The sequence below is a fragment of the Rhineura floridana genome, chromosome 1, assembly GCF_030035675.1.
Source record: "Rhineura floridana isolate rRhiFlo1 chromosome 1, rRhiFlo1.hap2, whole genome shotgun sequence".
NCBI classification, from domain to species: domain Eukaryota; kingdom Metazoa; phylum Chordata; class Lepidosauria; order Squamata; family Rhineuridae; genus Rhineura; species Rhineura floridana.
Genome location: NC_084480.1, coordinates 220,696,036 through 220,714,412, shown reverse-complemented (window position 1 = coordinate 220,714,412; position 18,377 = coordinate 220,696,036). Strand labels below are relative to the sequence as shown.

Genomic DNA, 18,377 nt, shown 5'->3' with positions numbered 1-18,377 from the left:
GGGATAAAGCAGAGGAGGTATCAGCTTCCTCCTAGTGCACATTTTTCACTATAAAAATTAGACATTACCCTCATGGAGCTGATACATTTAATAAGCAAACTGGGCTGCCTCTGTCACATTCAGCTTAGACCTCTGCATCCACTTTCTGAGAGGCTGAGAAAGATGTAATGCCTATTGAAAGTGATGTCTGTCTTGGACATGAAACCAAGTCCAGCCCAAGATATCTTGCTGTCTGAGGTGGAAGAGCAAATGGCACTCACCCATGTAAAGACATATAGTACCCATGGCTCTCTGGGTTATTTTGAAACCCAAAAGTGAAGATCTGTTGAAATCAATGGACTTAACAAAAAATGATCTCAATGATCTCTAACTTTGACTAAGGAATATCACCCATAATATATTAGGCTTACATCATATACAGATATACCTGCTGTGATTGTGCTAGGATTTCCAAAACCACCGAGAAAAAGATGCTATTACCCCTTGAAATCCCATGGTGAGAAAAAGCAGGCTATGTTGATGGATGGATTCTAGCATATTCTGGACCTCAAGACAGAGTGTTGTCAAAGATCAATCTCCAGATTGAAATATGCAAGAGAGTTGGATTCCAAGTGCACCAGACGAAGAGCTGGAGATGTTCTTTAACAGTGCTCTGATCTCAACCAGAAGAACTCGGTACCCTTAAGATCATATCACTACTAAGGAGCATCTTCAGGAGCCTTGACCAGGGAACAGGTTCAGGGTTGATATGAGCAACACTTTAGAGATGTCTCTGTCCAGTAAAATCTTTGCTGTTTTCCAGGTTTGCCCTCTCCTGCCATTTGAAATGTTCCATGAAAAAGAGAGAAACACAAAATCAGCAAAGTATAGCATGGCCACCAGTTTGTGGGGTGTTACATATTGCAAGTAATACAGACACCAGCTGTACTCTGATTTCTAAACATCTGCTTTTATTCTGTTACAAATACCCTGTGCTGCCTCCAATACCATCAAGCTTGTGTGTCTTTAAAAAAAAAGATAGTGAGTTTCATAAATCACACAGTTGCCACCAACATGAACTACTGAAAAGGAACCAACAGGCAATAGATTCAGGGATATAGCGTAGAGAGCAGAATGCAATAAAATATAATGTTAGGTAGCAGCAGTCCTGACACAATGACCACATAACCTTCTAATAGGCTGGTTAGTCTGTAGATACAAATATGTTTTTCAAAAATTGTAGGAAACCCCACAGATAAGATCTCCTTTGTAAGTAGTTACTGTGCATCACATGTAATGTCTGGTTGCAGCCTTGCAAATGAATATTCGTATCCACACTGCGAGTTGCCCCTGTCTTCAACGTTCAGTTTAACAGAGATTATTAACACAGCATTGAAAATGTTCTACCAGCAGGCTCTCACAAAAGACAATAACTGGCAAGCCATAGGAGAAGCACATTCAGGTCTATGGGGTAATTTTAATGCCAAGACACAAGGCAAGTTCAGATTTTTGAATTTTCCCATCCTTGTTCACATCACAATGGCGAAGCAGTATCTGGCGGAACTTGTCCAGGTCAGTGCCACTAATGCTGGGCTACAACGGGAGGAGGAGGAGAAAAAAAAGAGGACTGTTTTTAGAAGACAAAATATTCATTCTCTGCAGTCACTCTCAAGTATGAAGAATTCTATCACAATAAAAAAGAGCAATGTAGACCATAAAGGGGAGATTCCAAGCAAGTAAGAAGCCTCACTACAGCTCAAAAGGAGGAAAAGAAATAACTGAGAAACGATGGGCTTGTGATCAATACCGGATAGCATGGTGGGACTGCTCCTTGGGTGCATTTGCACCATGCTGAGCTTCCTGCCGCCTCACCCCTCCCACTCCCAGTAAGCAGCAGTGACTCAGCTGTCAGGAGGTTAGGTAAGCACTGCCACCCCATCCACTCCATCCGCTAGTATTTGTGATCCTATCCAAATAGAATGATGCCATGTGTGTCTTTTCTAAATGTATAGAATAAACATGATTCTGGCCAAGTGAAAGGTTATGTTAGTCCATTACTTGAGAACCCAGTTATGGTTGGGAGGAAGTGGGGGGAGTGATGATGGGGCAAGGTATGGAAAACAAGAGAACATGACCAAAGCCCTATGGGAGCTTGAATGCACACACAGAGCTCTTCATGTCTCTGTGCTTTCCATTCTCTTCTATAATGGAAAATGCTGCATACTACATAAGGCTTTCCCGTGTGTGCATGTGTGTGTGTTTGTTTCCCTGTGTCACTGAAAGAGTGAGGGAGCTCTTTGTACCTGGAGATGCACATGCAAATCAGAGCTCCCATATGTACATCTGAACTGCTGTATTGGGTCCAATACATCCATAAGTCTGCCACAAGGAAAGCTAACTCCCCATCATAATATATCACTTTCATCAGTTTACCCAGGCACACAGTTAACAAAGTAATATTCCCCATTCTTTATTGATCCACCAAAGACCTGGAGTTGATAAAGTTATTTGATTTTGTGCCTTATGCTTTTAAGTTACTGAATCTAAGGCACAAGCCATGTTAGTCACAACACTGTGGGAAACAAAACAAGGAAATCATTAGGAAGTCACCTTGACAAGTTCCATCATATCCTTTACAAACCCATCCACTTCTGGGCCTTCAAGTGCTCCTGTCTTACTCTGGAATATAAATATCATATAATTTTGCATAATAAAAACACATATATACATGAATACTTGATTGTCTGTCCTCTTTCTGGCAATTTTATCTTCAGCTACCCAAGCCACAGGCCTACTGATGTTCTATGTCAAATGGGGAAGCAACTGCATGTTCCTTACTGTCCTGGTAAGGCTCTGTCCTGGTATCTACACTACAAAGATGGCCATCAGAGCTGATTCAGACATTGTGCAGGAGAGAGCATGATAACTGTGTTCCTAGTAGTCCCCGCTTTTGCTACAATGGATTTACTCATAGATTTCACAGGTGCTTGGGCACATTAGAGAATGAGAGAGCAATACAACTACCGGGGAGCTAGTGGAATTGGGGCTGACGGAGGAGGAGCTGGCGGAAAGCTCCATGGGATCCTCCTCTCGCTGGGGACTAAATGTGGGCTCCATCAGAAGTTGCGTGCTCAAGCCTGCCAGAAAGTGCCGGCTCAGGCAAACAGACCTCCCAGGGAATAAGCACTTCCATAGGCCTCAATGGGCATTAAAAAAACTTTTTTTACTCCACTGGCCTTTTGGTCAGTAGAGTTTCAAGGGGAATCAGGACCCAGGGGAGGGTTTGAATGTGAGGATGATCTTGCATAGGATGCTGAGGACAAACATCAAAGCAGTTCATAACAGGATCAGATTTAGGGATAGGCAAGCCAGGTGACTGCCTAGGACAGCAAGCTTGAGAGTTTCGGGCTCCAGAGGACACCTGTCATGAGCTAACTATTCACTCAACACCCAAAACAAATAGTACAAACAATTCATCTTCATTTGTAAAGGTGTCAGCGATGATCAGCATGGCCAGCATTGTATTAACACCTGCATTTGGTTTATTAGCAGGAAAATATACAACATGAGTGCCCATTTGACAAAAGATGTGGATGTCACTAATTGTGATCAGATCCATATGTGCAAATTCTTCATTAAATATCAGAGATAAGCATGTGTACAAGCTGTGCATCTAAAGTAGGGATGGGGAAGAAATTTGATTCAGTTCACATTTAAAACTGAATCTTAAAAATGTTTGCTTATCCAGATTTTGCAATGCAGTTCTCCAACCGACGTTTACAAAAATGCATATATTAGGAGAAAATGTGCATACAAATTAACATATTAGTGAAACTAACATAAAAATGCAATATATTAGGAAAATCTGTATATTATTCAAACTGCATACAAAAATGTATTTATTATAAGAAATTAGCAATAAAATAATGAAGAATTTCCTCGATTTTTTTTTTAATTTAGCAAATTCTGGAGAATTGACTTTAAGATTAGAAAAGTGAGAAACTGAGAGAACCAAAATTGACAGATTCTTCCATCCCTAAGGTATTCAAATGCCTGACAAATGGAGAGATGGTGCCTAGACCACCATTTGGTCTCAGGTCAGGCCTTAAGGTCATCAGCTTCATGCCCTCCTTGTGAGCTTCCTGGCTCTATCTGGCTACTATTGGAAACAGAACACTGGACCAGATGCACCATTTGCCCAATCCAGAAAAGCATTTCTTACGGATTGTTGGAGCATTAAACATCTTGATTTAATGCTTCAACAATATAGGGCCACCTATGTTGCACCAATGCTCATTGCTCAGTTGGGGTTGAAAGACAATCTGTGGGCTGTTGGAAGCCCTGTCCTTGACCCATGTCTGACAACATAGCATAAATGCCCTTATGAAATACTGCTGCACTATGTAAGCAACTCAAGAGCAAATATCAATGCAACCCCTTGTTTGCATGCAGAAGGTCTCAGGTTCAGTCTCTAGCACCTCTGGGTAAGGCTGGAAATGACTTGTTCCTGAGACTCTGGATAGCTGCTGTCAGTCACTGTGTAGACAATATGTAGCTAAATGGAACCATGGTCTAATTCTGCATGAGACCACTTCCAGTGTTTACAGGGAAAGAAGCAAGCCCTTAATGCCACTGAAGTACCATCAACAAGATCAGCACAATCCTTGTACGTTATGCTAAGGTCAATCTGCAAAGTTTGATGTGTCACCTGATCAACAATAAACCCCCAAACACAAAAAACACCTTACAACATCATAGTGTGCAAAGATTTTCTCAAAATCTCTCTTCCTTTCTTCTGTACTGCAAGCCTGAATGGAGGGGGGGGGAAATAAGGATTTTATTTTTTTTTAAAAAAAACTGTCTTCAGAAAAGGAAACAAAAGTAACAAAGTGCACTGAAAATTACTGTACTTACATCCATTTTAAACTGAAGGAGAAAATTTTCCTGAAGAGCCAGAATCCTAAATGGAAAGAAGCAAATCATCATTTTCTCAGACATCAACTCCACAGAGATAGACAGTTCCACTTGACAGATCTAACAAAGGGGGAAAATGAGGGGCAGGTAGCGGACATTTTCAAAAACAGTAGCTTGTGATATGAGTGGGATTACCACCTTTTTTTCTAGACAGAAATTCTGAGCCTTTAGAAGTTCTGAGTTCCTCATGCCAGACAGGAATTCAACAGATTTAGCATTTAGGGCATAGGAAGACAGGATTGTGTCCACTACCAGTCCTTTTCAGAATAGACTCATTTAAATGAATGAGCCTAAGACACAGTGACAGCTGGTTGCTCCGTGTCAGTGGGGCCTAGCTCCTTGAAAGTTCAGACTAAAACTCAGAGCGGATTCCACTGACATGAAGCCACCAGCCACCACTGCTAAGGCAGTCATGCTCATTAACTTCAAGGGTTCTACTCTGAGTAGGACTAGCACTGGATACTACCATAACAATGTGGAAAGTTACACATGTTGAAGCTGCTGTAAATTCAGCAAGCCCTTTTGGAATAGATTGATGAACTTTTGTCAGTATCATTGAAATCTACCTTGCTAGGTCATTCAGATCCAGTCGTCCATCTTTATTTCTGTCAAAGAGCTTCATCTAAAAAGCAAGAACACCTTCTTGTGAAGCAGTTAATGTTAGGAGACCTGGCACACACAATAAGTCACTATACAATGGCATTTTGCTGTTCAGAGTGATACTGCCCCCTCTGTAGAGTCATGCAGCACTGATAAGATCAATTTTGCTGAGGTCTGGAGATGCAATCATGACTCCTTCTCAGATTTTACCTATGGACATTTGGTCAGAAGCGCAACAACTTTGAAAGGATGCATTATTCCCTCCCCCTTTCATCAGTCAGGTGTTGAATATATCTGTAAGGATGATTCAAATTTCCTTCTGCCTTTCCCAAATTTTAAAAAAGTCAACTTTCCGGATTTTATTCCTAAATACCTCAACTGCAACTCATGGAATATATTCCAGTGTCTCTTCAGAAACAGGACTCAAGGCCTTTTGAGAAAAGGCAGGTTAAAAATTGAAATAAAGCCAAGAAAGATCAACGTGAGAGTATTTTGTAAGCCACTCTGAACCTCTGGGATAGGACAAGAAATAAATGTAAATCATAAAGAAATGGGGGGGGTGAAAACTCAGAAGATATTTTATTTCATTTATTGCTTTTCAAAAATTTCTATACCACCAACACTAAGGGAAAAAATCATGGCAGTGAACATATATAAAAGCAACAATAAAAATGGCATTAATAAAGCAAGTAGAAAATACACTGAGTACAAAAATGTTAGTCTTGCCATCCTTGTGGAAGGCTTTATTATGTTCTGTTGGAAAGGATGTGGATGGTCCCGTCTGAGCACCGTGCTGACACACTGGGGAAGGTCATATCCCTCAAATGCTTATGTTCAGTTCTTCTGGAACTGTCCTTGGCAAACATAGGCCAACCATGGAACAATTCTCCCGTTCTTTCCTTTCTGTTCTGATACACAAATAAGTGAGCATTTGGAAACATATCCTCTGCAGGGATGTATTTCCATTGGGAAATTTCAGGCTCTTAATGTCGGAGCACTCATCCTGATGAATAGAAGAAGTTCTCCCTCGTATATTCCAATTTTCCTGAAATAGTTTTTGATTGCTCCCTTCTAGGCTGATTCACTACTCTTCAGAGTCCCCCATCCTTTCCCAGCTATAACACTGTTGCTATAAAATGGCAATCACTTTCAGAAAGAAGAAAAGAAGCTTGAATAATTCATCATAAGAAGGTGCTGAGATACCGAATTTAATTTTTTTAAGTGTGGGAAGATGATTATGCAGTGTATTGCACAGACTGGCTACAGTTCTAAAATATTCACTACTGGGTAGTTTTTAACATCTCTTTTATGAATGCTACTTCTTTAGTAATGACAACACTTTGAAAGTCCTGTAGGGAAAAATACTGTGTGTGTGTGTCCACTGTCCACACACATACACACACCCCTCTGAAGATTCATAATTAAGTATCTCACTCGTCCATATTTCAAATAGGTTCCTTGTGGTAGTAGTTAACTCCATCCATAAAGCCCTGCAGTGAGAAGATCCAGGGCAGCACTACAAAGTTTAATTTCTTTTGGCAGAGACCATGTCTGGGTTTTTTCCCTTTTTTTCTTTATTTAAACACAGAGAGCATGAGTGGAGGCAAACAGGCACTCTACAAGGCAGATTCTCAGACAGCAACTTGGGCAGTCCCCCACGACTGCAACCCCTATTTCAGCTCTCTTTTCACCCTGCCTCCCTCTCTCACAGGCAAACATACTCACATTCTCACTTTATATCTCCTGGAGGGGGTCAATTGGAGATCCAATGGAGATCTCATTCAAAAACACAAATCTGCAACTTCTCCTAATTTATTAACTCCCATAGAGGTTTAGCGTTACAAGAAAATGTTGACGAAATCCTTGCAGGCGCACATGCTCCCCCTTTCCCTCTCTTTGTCTGGCATAGCCAAACTCTCAGCTATGGTTAATCTTAACTATTATTAGTGGAAGCAAGCCAGCTTTATAAACCATTGTTTGAAGTTAGCTTCTTTCCACAAACTATAGTTAAGATTAACCACAATTGTCACAGCAAGCTGTGGTGGTTAAATTATAATGGAAGTAAAACATTCTGAACTCCTCCTTGTAATCACACTGTGGGATGAGGGGAGAATGTGCAAGCTTGGGGTGGGGAGCTAGGCTCATTCTCCTAACATGAAACTATGTTTTAGCATTATGTCCAAGCCAGCCTAAAACGAACAGAATGTTTCCTCCATACCCCCAAAACAGTTTCCAGAATTTTCCATGGGTTTCAGGTTTTTTTCCCCCTCATGGACCCGCATTCATGCTAGTGTCATAGAAACTGCTTCATCATAATATCTTCCCTGCAGTGAAAGTTTGAATACAAAGAGCGCATGATTGATACCACTTGCATGGTTTAATGTGAATCAGGGATCATCATCAGAACATGTTTAACAAGCCAGAAATCCAGTATATAATAAGCATCATCAACAAGCATTTGGACAGGTGTGGAGACAGCAATAGAACCAAGATTTAGAAAGCAGACAGTTAATCCAAACAAAACCTCCATGGAAACACAGCACAGAGATTTTTCTATGCCCTCAACTGTCTGTTATTCTGTAGACAAACTAGATGCTATTTTATTCAATAGAGGCATATTGTGAGGTTCAAAGGAAAGCCCAGCACTGACAGCCTGTCTGATATCACCAGGACCTGCTATTCTAGCCAATGAATAGCAATAACCTGTGATTATTTTGGCAGCCTAGATAATGTGATTTGCTGATGAATAAACCAGTAATGAGCTTTCTCTGCACAAGGCATTGACAAAATGTAGTTTTGTGAACTGTGGAATTGTTTAAATGCTAATAATAATAATGAAGCTTACTGCGGATTTAGTGTGATCTAATTTACCTGAACAGGATTGGGGGACATTCAAAACACTTGTAAAACCAGAAGGTCAGATATGGAAGTAGCATTTGACTTCAGAGCTTATAGAGAGTTATGTTGATACAGGGCACAGAGGGATACAGCAAGGGACACAGAAACCTACTGGAGTAGTCAATAGAATAGAGTAGTCAATAGAATAGAATAGAGCTTCCCCAAATTATCCTTCCAAAGTGAATTGGATACATTTTTGAGTGATTTTGCATAAGAACCAGTGGCCTTTGAAAATTTAATGTAGATTCCCCCCTTCCCCAGATGCGTGGTTAGAGATAGGCACAACTGAAAGGGGAGAGGTTGGACATGGCAGATTAGTGCTAAGGTTTCAAGAACTGATTCCTCTTCTGGAGAGTTTGATCAACAAGATTTAGGAAGAAATTTTCACCTTGATCAGCCTGGCTGACAACTAGATTTACTTTCACCTGTTCTACTAACTTGTGGCATAAGGACTGGCCACTTATACTTCATTTAATAAACCTTTTCCTTAGTATTTTTGGAATGACATGGTCTCCTCTTCATCCTTTGATACCATTGACATTGAATGATGTGCTTACAACAGACTTGCCCTCTTGAATACATCCTCTTGTAAGATTGTCTATCCAGGGTAGGGATGGACAGTTGCTCATCATCTCCTTGGGACTTCTGTTGTAAGATCCCTTCTCTTAAAATTCACCTTGTACAATATATATTTGAGGGCACTTGGTAAGGTCAATCCCACAATATAAAGACAATCTTGTATAACAACTGCTTTCCATTTGCCTCCCTGACTCTTCATTAAAAAGAAAAAAAGGGCATCTCTAGATAATGAGCCCTATATGAGATCGACTATCCTATGAGCAAATAGTAATGCTGGGACTTATTGAAAGACACAAGTACATGACAAGACATAGAGAACAAATGCCCAGTTTAAGGCCTACTGAAATCAACCAGGATGTTGCATGAAAATAGCATTAACATATGCAATACAGGTGGGCCCCGCTTATACGTTCCGGACCCCTGCCGTAAAACGGAATTTGCCGTGAAGCGGAACCCCATTGGATATAATGGGGCGTGTTGCATGAAAATGCCGCGAAAATCCCGCAAAAGGGCAAAATCAGCTTAAAAAAAGTAAAATCAAAGCCACCGCATTAGTGGATCGCTGGGAAGCGAAGCGCCAGGAAGCGGGGCCCTACTGTAACTTAACAGAGGATATCCACAGATCAGTTATATGGACAGAAATAGATTAGTACCAGTTCACAGCCCCCTTACATGTACCAGAAGTATACGTGGAAAGTATAGGTTTTCAATCTAGTGTGAATTGGTTATAATAGGTCCTATACTGACCATCATGCATGGGTCCTATACTGACCCACAAAAATGTACTCTGTGTTTGTGACAGAGCCCAGGCTGAAAACAATTAGGCTCACCTCAAGCACAAGACATGTGAAAAGGTGCTAAATCTCAGTCAAATTGGGCCGGTATATGTGTGTGCATAAAATGGTCGCAGTACACATTGCAAAAGTTTTATGATACCCACTCTCAACTCTTTTGTTAATATTTATTTGTTCTGCTTTCCCTTTTTTCCTCTCATAATCTGGATGACAGAATCTCTTTTCCCCCACAGGATGTTATTTTGAAGTAGTTCATTATTTATTCAACATCAAAACACAATCATCATAAAAAAGAATTTGGAATAAATAACGATAGGCGGAACCAGATGACTTCTAACCATAAAGGAGCTGCTTAAAAACTTAAGAGCAGTGGTTTTAACAACAGGAAGAAGGGATCATGAGAAGATCGCAAAGGAACAGGAGGATACCTTACCAACAAAGCTGCATAGCCTCTGTACAAATAGCAAGACAAAGGCAAAATTATTTATTTATTATTTATTTATTATTTGATTTCTATCCTGCCCTTCCTCCAAGCAGGAGCCCAGGGCGGCATTATTATGTGCTAAGGAAAATGGCATCCTGCAATCTAATTAAATTTAAGCATTTACACTTTTTCATATGTTTATTCTGGGAGTCAAGTGTTATGTGAGATACTGAAACATTACAACAGTGTACATTAGAAGTCCTGCCTTGGCTCACTAACAGTTTATATGAATAAAGGTATATGCAAAAAAGCAGCAGCTAAACACTCAAATTCCACTGGGATAGGAGAACAGGATGGCCTTTGCTTGGACACAGCCAGGTGAACTCTAGAGAGGGTGCTCCATCATGGGGGTACCACAAAGAAGGCCATCTCTCGGGTGCTTATCTGTATAGGTTTAGAAGGCAGAAGCATCTCAAAAAGAGGCTGTGAATGTCTGAATTGGCAGGGAGCTAGTGTGTTCTCCAGCCTAGGCCATTTCATGCTTTAAAGGCCAAGGCCAGCACTTTGAATTGTGGCCCAGAAATAAACCGGGAGCCAGTTGTTGTTGTTGTTGTTTTTATTATTATAATTGTTGTTGTTATTTAAAGCACATGGCTTACACCAAAGAGTCCTGGGAACTGTAGTTTACCCCTCACAGAGCTACAACTCCCAGTACCCTTTACAAACTACAGCTCCCAGGATTCTTAGGGAGAAGTCATGTGCTTTAAAAATATTGTGTGTATATATAATTGTATATTCATATAATCGTAAAGTTGGAAGAGACCTTGTAGGCCATTTAGTACAACCCTCTCCTTGGTGCATACTTCATGCTATCTTCATAGTCAAAAGTGCCAGAAACATTTTCAGCTACAGCCATGTCTTTGATCTCTCCACAGCCACTGAAGATTATGCAGCTGTGCACCAGCAGAAAGGACGCATTTGCTCTGCTGTAGTATATATGCACTGAGCTCAGTTTCTCTTTGCATAGCACTTGTGTAACCATCATATAAACTGCCTAGAATTCCTGAGACTTCCTATAATAACATGAGCATTAGATGTAATGCACTCTGCTTACCATGGTATCAGTGTATTCTTGCAGCTTTGCCTTGGAAATGTTTTTTCCATGTTCCCGAAAAAGATCTTGCAGAAAGTTCTTTGTCAGGAAAGAAGAAGAAATGTAGTTTTTACTTTTTCAGATTCATACTAGAAATAATGGAAAAGAATCAAGGCCTGTCTCATCAGAGGCCCTAAGCACATAGCCATCTCATGAACAGCTAAGATAGTTGCTTGAATGCACTTAATATTGTTGTGCACACCCTTATCTCCAAGGGGTGTGAGACTTCCAGAGATACCAGCACTTACCCAGGGTTTGGTTTCCTTGGAATGAAGATGTGGTATCCTTAGGATATATGATTTAATCTACACATATATACAACCTGAGCATAAGATGAAGGGGTTCACAGCATTAATAGTCCAACAGATGTTGCTTCCCCATCAAGCTTCCAGGGAGGCACCCAAAAGCCATGGCTTGAGAGTTAGACACAGAGAGCAGGCAAGCCTCCATTTCTCTTTTCTCAGCTTCCCACTCCACTCCAAACTAAAAACTGACACACACAGGCCAATTGGCTCCAGGATGAGAGGGAAGGAGGGCCTCTCTCCTGAAAGCATCCATGTGGCACACATTGCTCTCCTGGCAGAATTCCTATAGCATTGTTTGACATTCAGATCAGACTATCAACAGGCCCATTAACTCATAGAATAAGTTGGCCATAACTACTAACTTATGAAAGAAGCCTGTTTGACCAGTGGAGCAAGTATCTCTGCTACAACATCACCTGCACAGATCCAAGTCAGACGCTGGAAAGGGGACCCAAAGACACCATCCATTTCAACCTCCCAATCCTATAACAACATGTTGTTTAAGTGATCAAAATATACCTATTGATTAAAGAAGGCATTTAGATAAAAAAAGAAGTATCTTGAGAGAACTTACTCTGAGTTCACCAGCTGAAATAAAACCGCTGCTATCAGCATCGTATTGACGCCAGATCTGTTAGGGGGAAATTAATAAACTGTTACATTTTAAAATAGATGTTTAAGAAGTAATTATTCCCCAGTCTCATTTACAAATGTGCTAAAGAACACAGCAAATATATGGATATCAGGAATTTGGGTACCTGATTATATTTTCACAAGGGTTGCAACTGATATGGGATGGGTTTCAGATTCTATTGCAAGTGGACTGGCTGCATATAAGTTGTATGCACTCTCCCTTTTATAATTGAGCCACATAGAGTGACAGGAAAATGAAAGGACTACAGTATGAGATAGAAGGTATCCACCATCACACCAAGCCCATCTGCTCATGAATCTCTGGAAGGAGAATCTTCCATGTGCATGTTATTTCAGGCTATGTTGAATCTCTTAGCAGATTAACATGCCAGGCTAGTTTTGAGGTATGCAGCAGCAGGCCAGATTCAAAATACACAGGTAGGAGGAGTTACTAACATGCTGTTCTAAGATTCACCTTTTAGCTTTTTATCTAGATCTTGGCTATCCAAAATAAATTATTTCATGAGCATGTGTGCTTATGCATGTACATGTATCATCATATGGCTCATCTCAACAGGAACATGAAATTATTCACTGACAATACATTTTATTTGTTTCCAAAATATTTAGAAAGATATGATTCCGCAAATGGGAAGAAACTCTTTGCATTTGCATATGTATTACTGACATGTTTCTTCTACAATAACTGCATAATCAGATTGAAATCAGTTTTCATCCTTAACCTGGACATGTTGTTACCATGGCTGCACATTCAGATTTGTTATCTGCTGTGTAAACAACACAGCCAATCAAATGACTAACAAGCTATTTGTATTCCTATTTGTATTCTCTTGTTCTCAGTCATCCCAAGTCATTTATTATTTAGGCTATTTAGGCTACGGTCTGAAGGCGCATAAGGCCAGCTCCCTGCTGAAGTTAAGGAGGGTCAGGTCTGGTCAGTGCCTGCATGGGAGACCGCCTGGGAACCATATGTAAGCCGCCTTGGGTTTCAATCATGAAAAGAAAGGTGGGATATAAATGTAATAAATAAATAATAAATTAAAAATTACCCAAGCTGGATATGTCTTCTGTGATGTTGTTGTTATTAGATTTCTTACCCGCCCTTGACCCTCAAGTGCCAGGGTAGGTTACAGTATAAAGATACAACATGGAAACAGTTAAAACAAATTACAGTCAAGATAATAGGGTGAGTCCTAAAATATATAACTCAAAGGCCAGGGTAAAGAGATGTGTCTTCAGGATATGATGAAAGCTACATAATGAAGGTGTCAGATGCACCTCTGTGGGGAGGGAATTTCACAACTTAGGGGCTGACACAAAGAATGCCCTCTCTTGGGCCACCATCCACTGAACTTCTGTGGGGGTGGACCTACTGAGAGGGCCCCCTCTTTGATCTTAACATCTGAGAGAGTCTGCAGGGAAGGAGATGGTCTTCCAGATATTTAGGGTCTAAGCCATTTAAGACTTTACACACTAGTGTGAGCAGCTTGAATTGGGCCCAGAAACAAATTGGCAGCCAATACTTTAAAACAGGGTTTATGTGAATTCCATTAATTTGCCTGCTTCACTTGGGACCATTTTGAAGTTTCTGAGTTGTCTTCAAGAGTGCATTGCAATAATCCAATCTGGAAGTTATCAAAGCATGGAGTAGAGTGGCCAAATCATTTCTGTCCAAAAGGGGCCATAGGCAAATCAGCTGGAGCTGGAGATAGGCACTCCTAGCTACCAAGGCCACCAGAGCCTCCAATGATAGTGCTGGTTCTAGGAGTTCCCCCAAAATAGTGATGGATTCTGTTTCTGCAATTTGGATTTGCCATTGGATTAATTATTATTTCTGAGATTCTATATCTTTGCGGAAAGCATTTTGAAGTAGCAAGTCTCCGCACCTGGTTTCTGATTAATTCTTGTTCTTTTCTGATTCTTTTTTAAAAAATTGCTTTGAAATCATCCATAATGTGAGCAATACTTTTATCAATCTACTTTCTATGTGAACTCTTCAAATGTGTATTCCCTTTCACTGATGCCAGTGAAGTGTTGATTGTAACTGACAGACAAAAAGCAGCAGGGAGGAATGAGGTGTTGATTGTAAGCAGCAGGGGGGAAGACACTGACTTGATTATCTGCCTTAATTTGCTCTGCAATACACTTGAAAAGGAATGTAAACAGGCAATCATTAGAGAGTTCAGAATAAAGATTAATATCAGTGGAGACTCATGAACAAATAGTAATTATAATATCGAAAATTCTCTGAAAAGCAAAAAAAACAAAATCCTGGGGATTGGAAAAATGAAAAAATATTGGAGGAAAAAGGAATCAGATTGTTAATGACAACCGGGGGCGACACTTAAAAATGAAACATAGAAAAGGAGAGGAGTCCATCCCTACCCCAAAGCTATCAATCTGCTCCTTCGAAGGGATCATAGAAGAGTAGAGTTGGAAGGCGCCTTTAAGGCCATCAAGTCCAACCCCCTGCTCAATCCAGGAATCCAACTTAAAGCATACCCAATAGGTGGCTGTCTAGATGCCTCTTGAATGCCTCCAGTGCTGGAGAGTGCAATCCCATCCAGAACACACTGTCTTCCCATCTCATAGTCTCAAAAACTGAGAACATACAACACTTCTGTCTTTTCAGGAATCAGCTTCAATTTATTGTCCCACATAAGGCCCATCACCACCTCCAAGCACCAATCTAGCAACTCAACTGCCTCTCCTGATTCAGATGGAACAGAAGATAGAGCTGGATGTCATCTGCTTATTCGTGGCACCCCACCCCAAATCTCCTGAAGACTGCTCCCTTGAAAATGTTGAAAACTGTGAGCCAGCCCCTCAAAAAGACATGAAATCATGACTTTTCAGTTAAGTAATTAATAAGCAGCTTTTAACTAGCTTCTGGGTTTATGAGCCTTTGTGTTAAGCTTATTTTTCCCAATACAGATATCATCCTTAAAATTGCTATTTTCCTCTGCTGAGGGAAAATGGAAGTATGTGATACTTCCCCCATGGAGCAAACAAAAGCTGGGGGGGGGGGAGATTTAGATCAGGAAAACTGCACAAGGGGGAGGGCAACCCACCCAGTCTACACTGGGTTTCCTGATCAAACAAGAAGCCCCTTAAAAAAATCAGGAGATCACTCAGAGATCTCCTTGCGTAATGTGTACTTTGGCTCCACATCTAGCGCTTACAATGGACCCATTCTTAGCTAGAACTTCAGAATGCCCCTCCTCCAGTAGCTGCTGCATCTGTCCCAGGTTTTATATTGAACTGGAAAGACAGGGAGCACTCTGGGAAGAAGAACAAGAGTTGTTAGCTGTGTGTTTGTATAGTGACTTGAGACATTCATCCAGTATGTGTAGCCTTTTAAGCATCAAGCCTCATAATCTGATTTCCAAGGTTCCAAAGCACCAAGGCACACAATACTTACCAGCTCTTCTTTGTGATTTTTTAAAAAATGAAACCCGATAATATTATCTTGAATTTAATAAGCAGCTGCACAAAAGTTCCTCATAGACCATATATGGTAAAGGCTGCATGCTGTCTCTTTCTTGGAAGATATGTTCTGTGTCATGCATACTAAGAATTTGTGATTCACAATGGAGAAGGGTACCAAGGCTCAAAGTACATATGATGGTGGTGCAGACTGGGCAAAAAGCAGGAGGTGGAGGGTCGACTTTTTAAAGCAAAGGTGTCAGTGGATGTGAGGATTCCAAAGCCTCCCCACACCCATCACTTACCTCCCAGCTGTCTGTCACTTCTGGAGCTTTTTCCTTGGCCAAAATCTAATACCAAGACTTAGCACAGGTAGCAAAAGCACAGGGGATGGGGATAAAAGGAAGCTATAGGTGAGGGGAGCTAAGTACCAAGTTTAGCTCCCTGCAACCTTTTCACTCTAAGAATCAAATCCTCCACCTCCTACTTTGTACCTGCTTAGTGCAGACCCAGGCTTAAACCAAGGGCAGGGAACCCGTGCCCCGCCATATGTCATTGGACTACAAGTCCCATCATCCCTGGCCATTCACCATGCTGGCTGGTGATAATGGGAGTTGGAGTCCGACAACATCTGGAGGGCCACAGGTTCGCTACTCTGGTTTAAACAAACGGGTCCGTTGCTGTCACATGCAGATTGAGCCTCAGTGTGCTGCCAACATACGAAGTAAAAACATGCAATATATACCATTCTGAAATAAGTTTGCCAGGTTCGTGGCCTGAGACTGATCCTGTATCTTTAGGAGAAGAGAAAGTCAGCCAAGTGTAGGTGTTCTTGCAACACTCTAATGAGAAAAACCACGTGGTGGAATTCTCTCTTCCCCCTGCACAACTTTTAAAGATACAGAAGATCTTTTGGAGGCTGGGCCTGGCAACCAACAGGTCTTCTGTATCTTTAAAAGTTGTGTAGGGGGAAGGGAAAATTTAATCTTGTGGTTTTTCTCATTACAGTGTTGCAAGAACACCTGCACTTGGCTGACTTTCTCTTCTCCTAAAGATACAGGATCAGTCTCAGGCCATGAACCTGGCAACCCTACTCTGAAAGACAGCAACATACCTCAGGAAATGAGACCCACCTGCATGAACTCCACACTGTTGTCCAAAGGCGTTTCTCTTCGGAAAAGCAGCAGAAAGTTCTCATCCTCCGACAAGATCATATTTGCAAGCTAAAATTTTAAAACAGTTTGCATTTCTGTAACATAATCACTACACTCAACTTTATTTATTTATTTATTTATTTATTTAGAGTAAATGGTACCTGCTAGGATAAGCACAAGCACATCAAACCACAGCCTCAGCAACAAAATCTTAACAAAACAAGTTTTTTTGTCAGAGGGGCATTTGGACAAAGAAGTTCAATACTACATGACCTACATGTATTGGTGAACCCACTCTCTGTGGTAGTGCAGTTATAAATCCTCAATTGCTTGTTATCCATTTTCTAACACTGCAAACTAAAAGAAGCTCGGTACCTCTTGTATTTGTAAGCGTCCATCTGCAGTTACGTCATAAGCCGACATCAATTGCTTTTTCACTTTCTGAACCTTTTCTTCCGTTATGGTGCTCTATAATATGAAAAGCGAGAGGCTGACTTTACAGTTAAGGATAAAACCAATTTCCTGAGTACAATATGTTATGTCCTGTCTCTGTTAAGATCAGCCATGCAGGACCTGCAGCGAGAGTATCCCTTACGCTGCCCAAACGGAAGGGAACCTACAGCAAGAGCCATTTTGTTCTGGTTTCCTAATATAGAATTACAGCTGAACACACCCTGCTTTGAAGTCATCTTTGGATGTGGAGTGTACACACACACAGTTACTAGAAGTGACTTGATCCTCAGGGAACCACAAAAATGGCAACAGTCAAGAGCACATGAGGCCACCACCTTGCTGAAGCTAAGCACGTTGGGGTCTGGTCAGTGCCTGGATGAGACTGCCACAAGTATGCCAACTTGCATTCCATGATGAAAGAAAAGTGGAACATAAATGTAAGAAAATAAAAATAAACAAATTAAAAGAAATTATTAAGAAAAGACAAAATCATGGATGCTTGCAAGGCACATTGACCTTTATCATAAACAGTTTGGCTGGGAATGGGAGAAGAGGGTGTCATGGAAGATTTAGAGAACAACCAGTCAAGAAACTAGGAAAAAAAACTTTATTATCTCATTCAAACAAGAATAGAACAGCAACAGGGAACACCTGACTATACCCAGATATAAAGTCAAAGCCAGTGCGGTGTAGTGGTTAGTGTGTTGGACTGTGGCCTGGGAGACCAAGGCTGAAATCCCCACTTGGCCAGGAAACATGCTGGGTGACCTTGGGCCAGTCACTTTCTCTCAGCCTAACAACACGAGGTTGTTCTGAGGATAATATGGGAGGCAGAGAACCATGTTTGTATGCCTCCTTGAGCCGGTGTGTCTTGGAGGCTGGGCCTGGCAACCAATAGGTCTTTTGTATCTTTAAAAGTTGTGCAGGGAGAAGAAAGAATTCCACCTTGTGGTTTTTCTCATTAGAGTGTTGCAAGAACACCTG

At 41.0% G+C, this 18,377-nt stretch overlaps 1 protein-coding gene across 4 annotated transcripts in view; it reads right to left on the bottom strand.

Annotated features, from left to right (window-relative positions):
- Positions 1-979: 979 nt before the first annotated feature.
- Positions 980-18,377, bottom strand: part of SCGN (secretagogin, EF-hand calcium binding protein) — a 32,167-nt gene continuing 14,769 nt past the window's right edge. For 2 of the 4 annotated variants that reach the window (XM_061589713.1, XM_061589961.1), the window contains 9 exons: positions 17,316-17,408; positions 16,920-17,009; positions 12,281-12,337; positions 11,363-11,440; positions 5,520-5,575; positions 4,894-4,939; positions 4,728-4,787; positions 2,590-2,658; positions 980-1,572 (listed from right to left, as the gene is read on the bottom strand). In XM_061589713.1, coding sequence (XP_061445697.1) covers positions 1,444-1,572; positions 2,590-2,658; positions 4,728-4,787; positions 4,894-4,939; positions 5,520-5,575; positions 11,363-11,440; positions 12,281-12,337; positions 16,920-17,009; positions 17,316-17,408 — 678 coding nt within the window. In that variant the 3' untranslated portion in view covers positions 980-1,443. The remainder of the gene's footprint in view (positions 1,573-2,589; positions 2,659-4,727; positions 4,788-4,893; positions 4,940-5,519; positions 5,576-11,362; positions 11,441-12,280; positions 12,338-16,919; positions 17,010-17,315; positions 17,409-18,377) is intronic. The other 2 variants (XM_061589792.1, XM_061589877.1) reach the window with 2 other exon arrangements.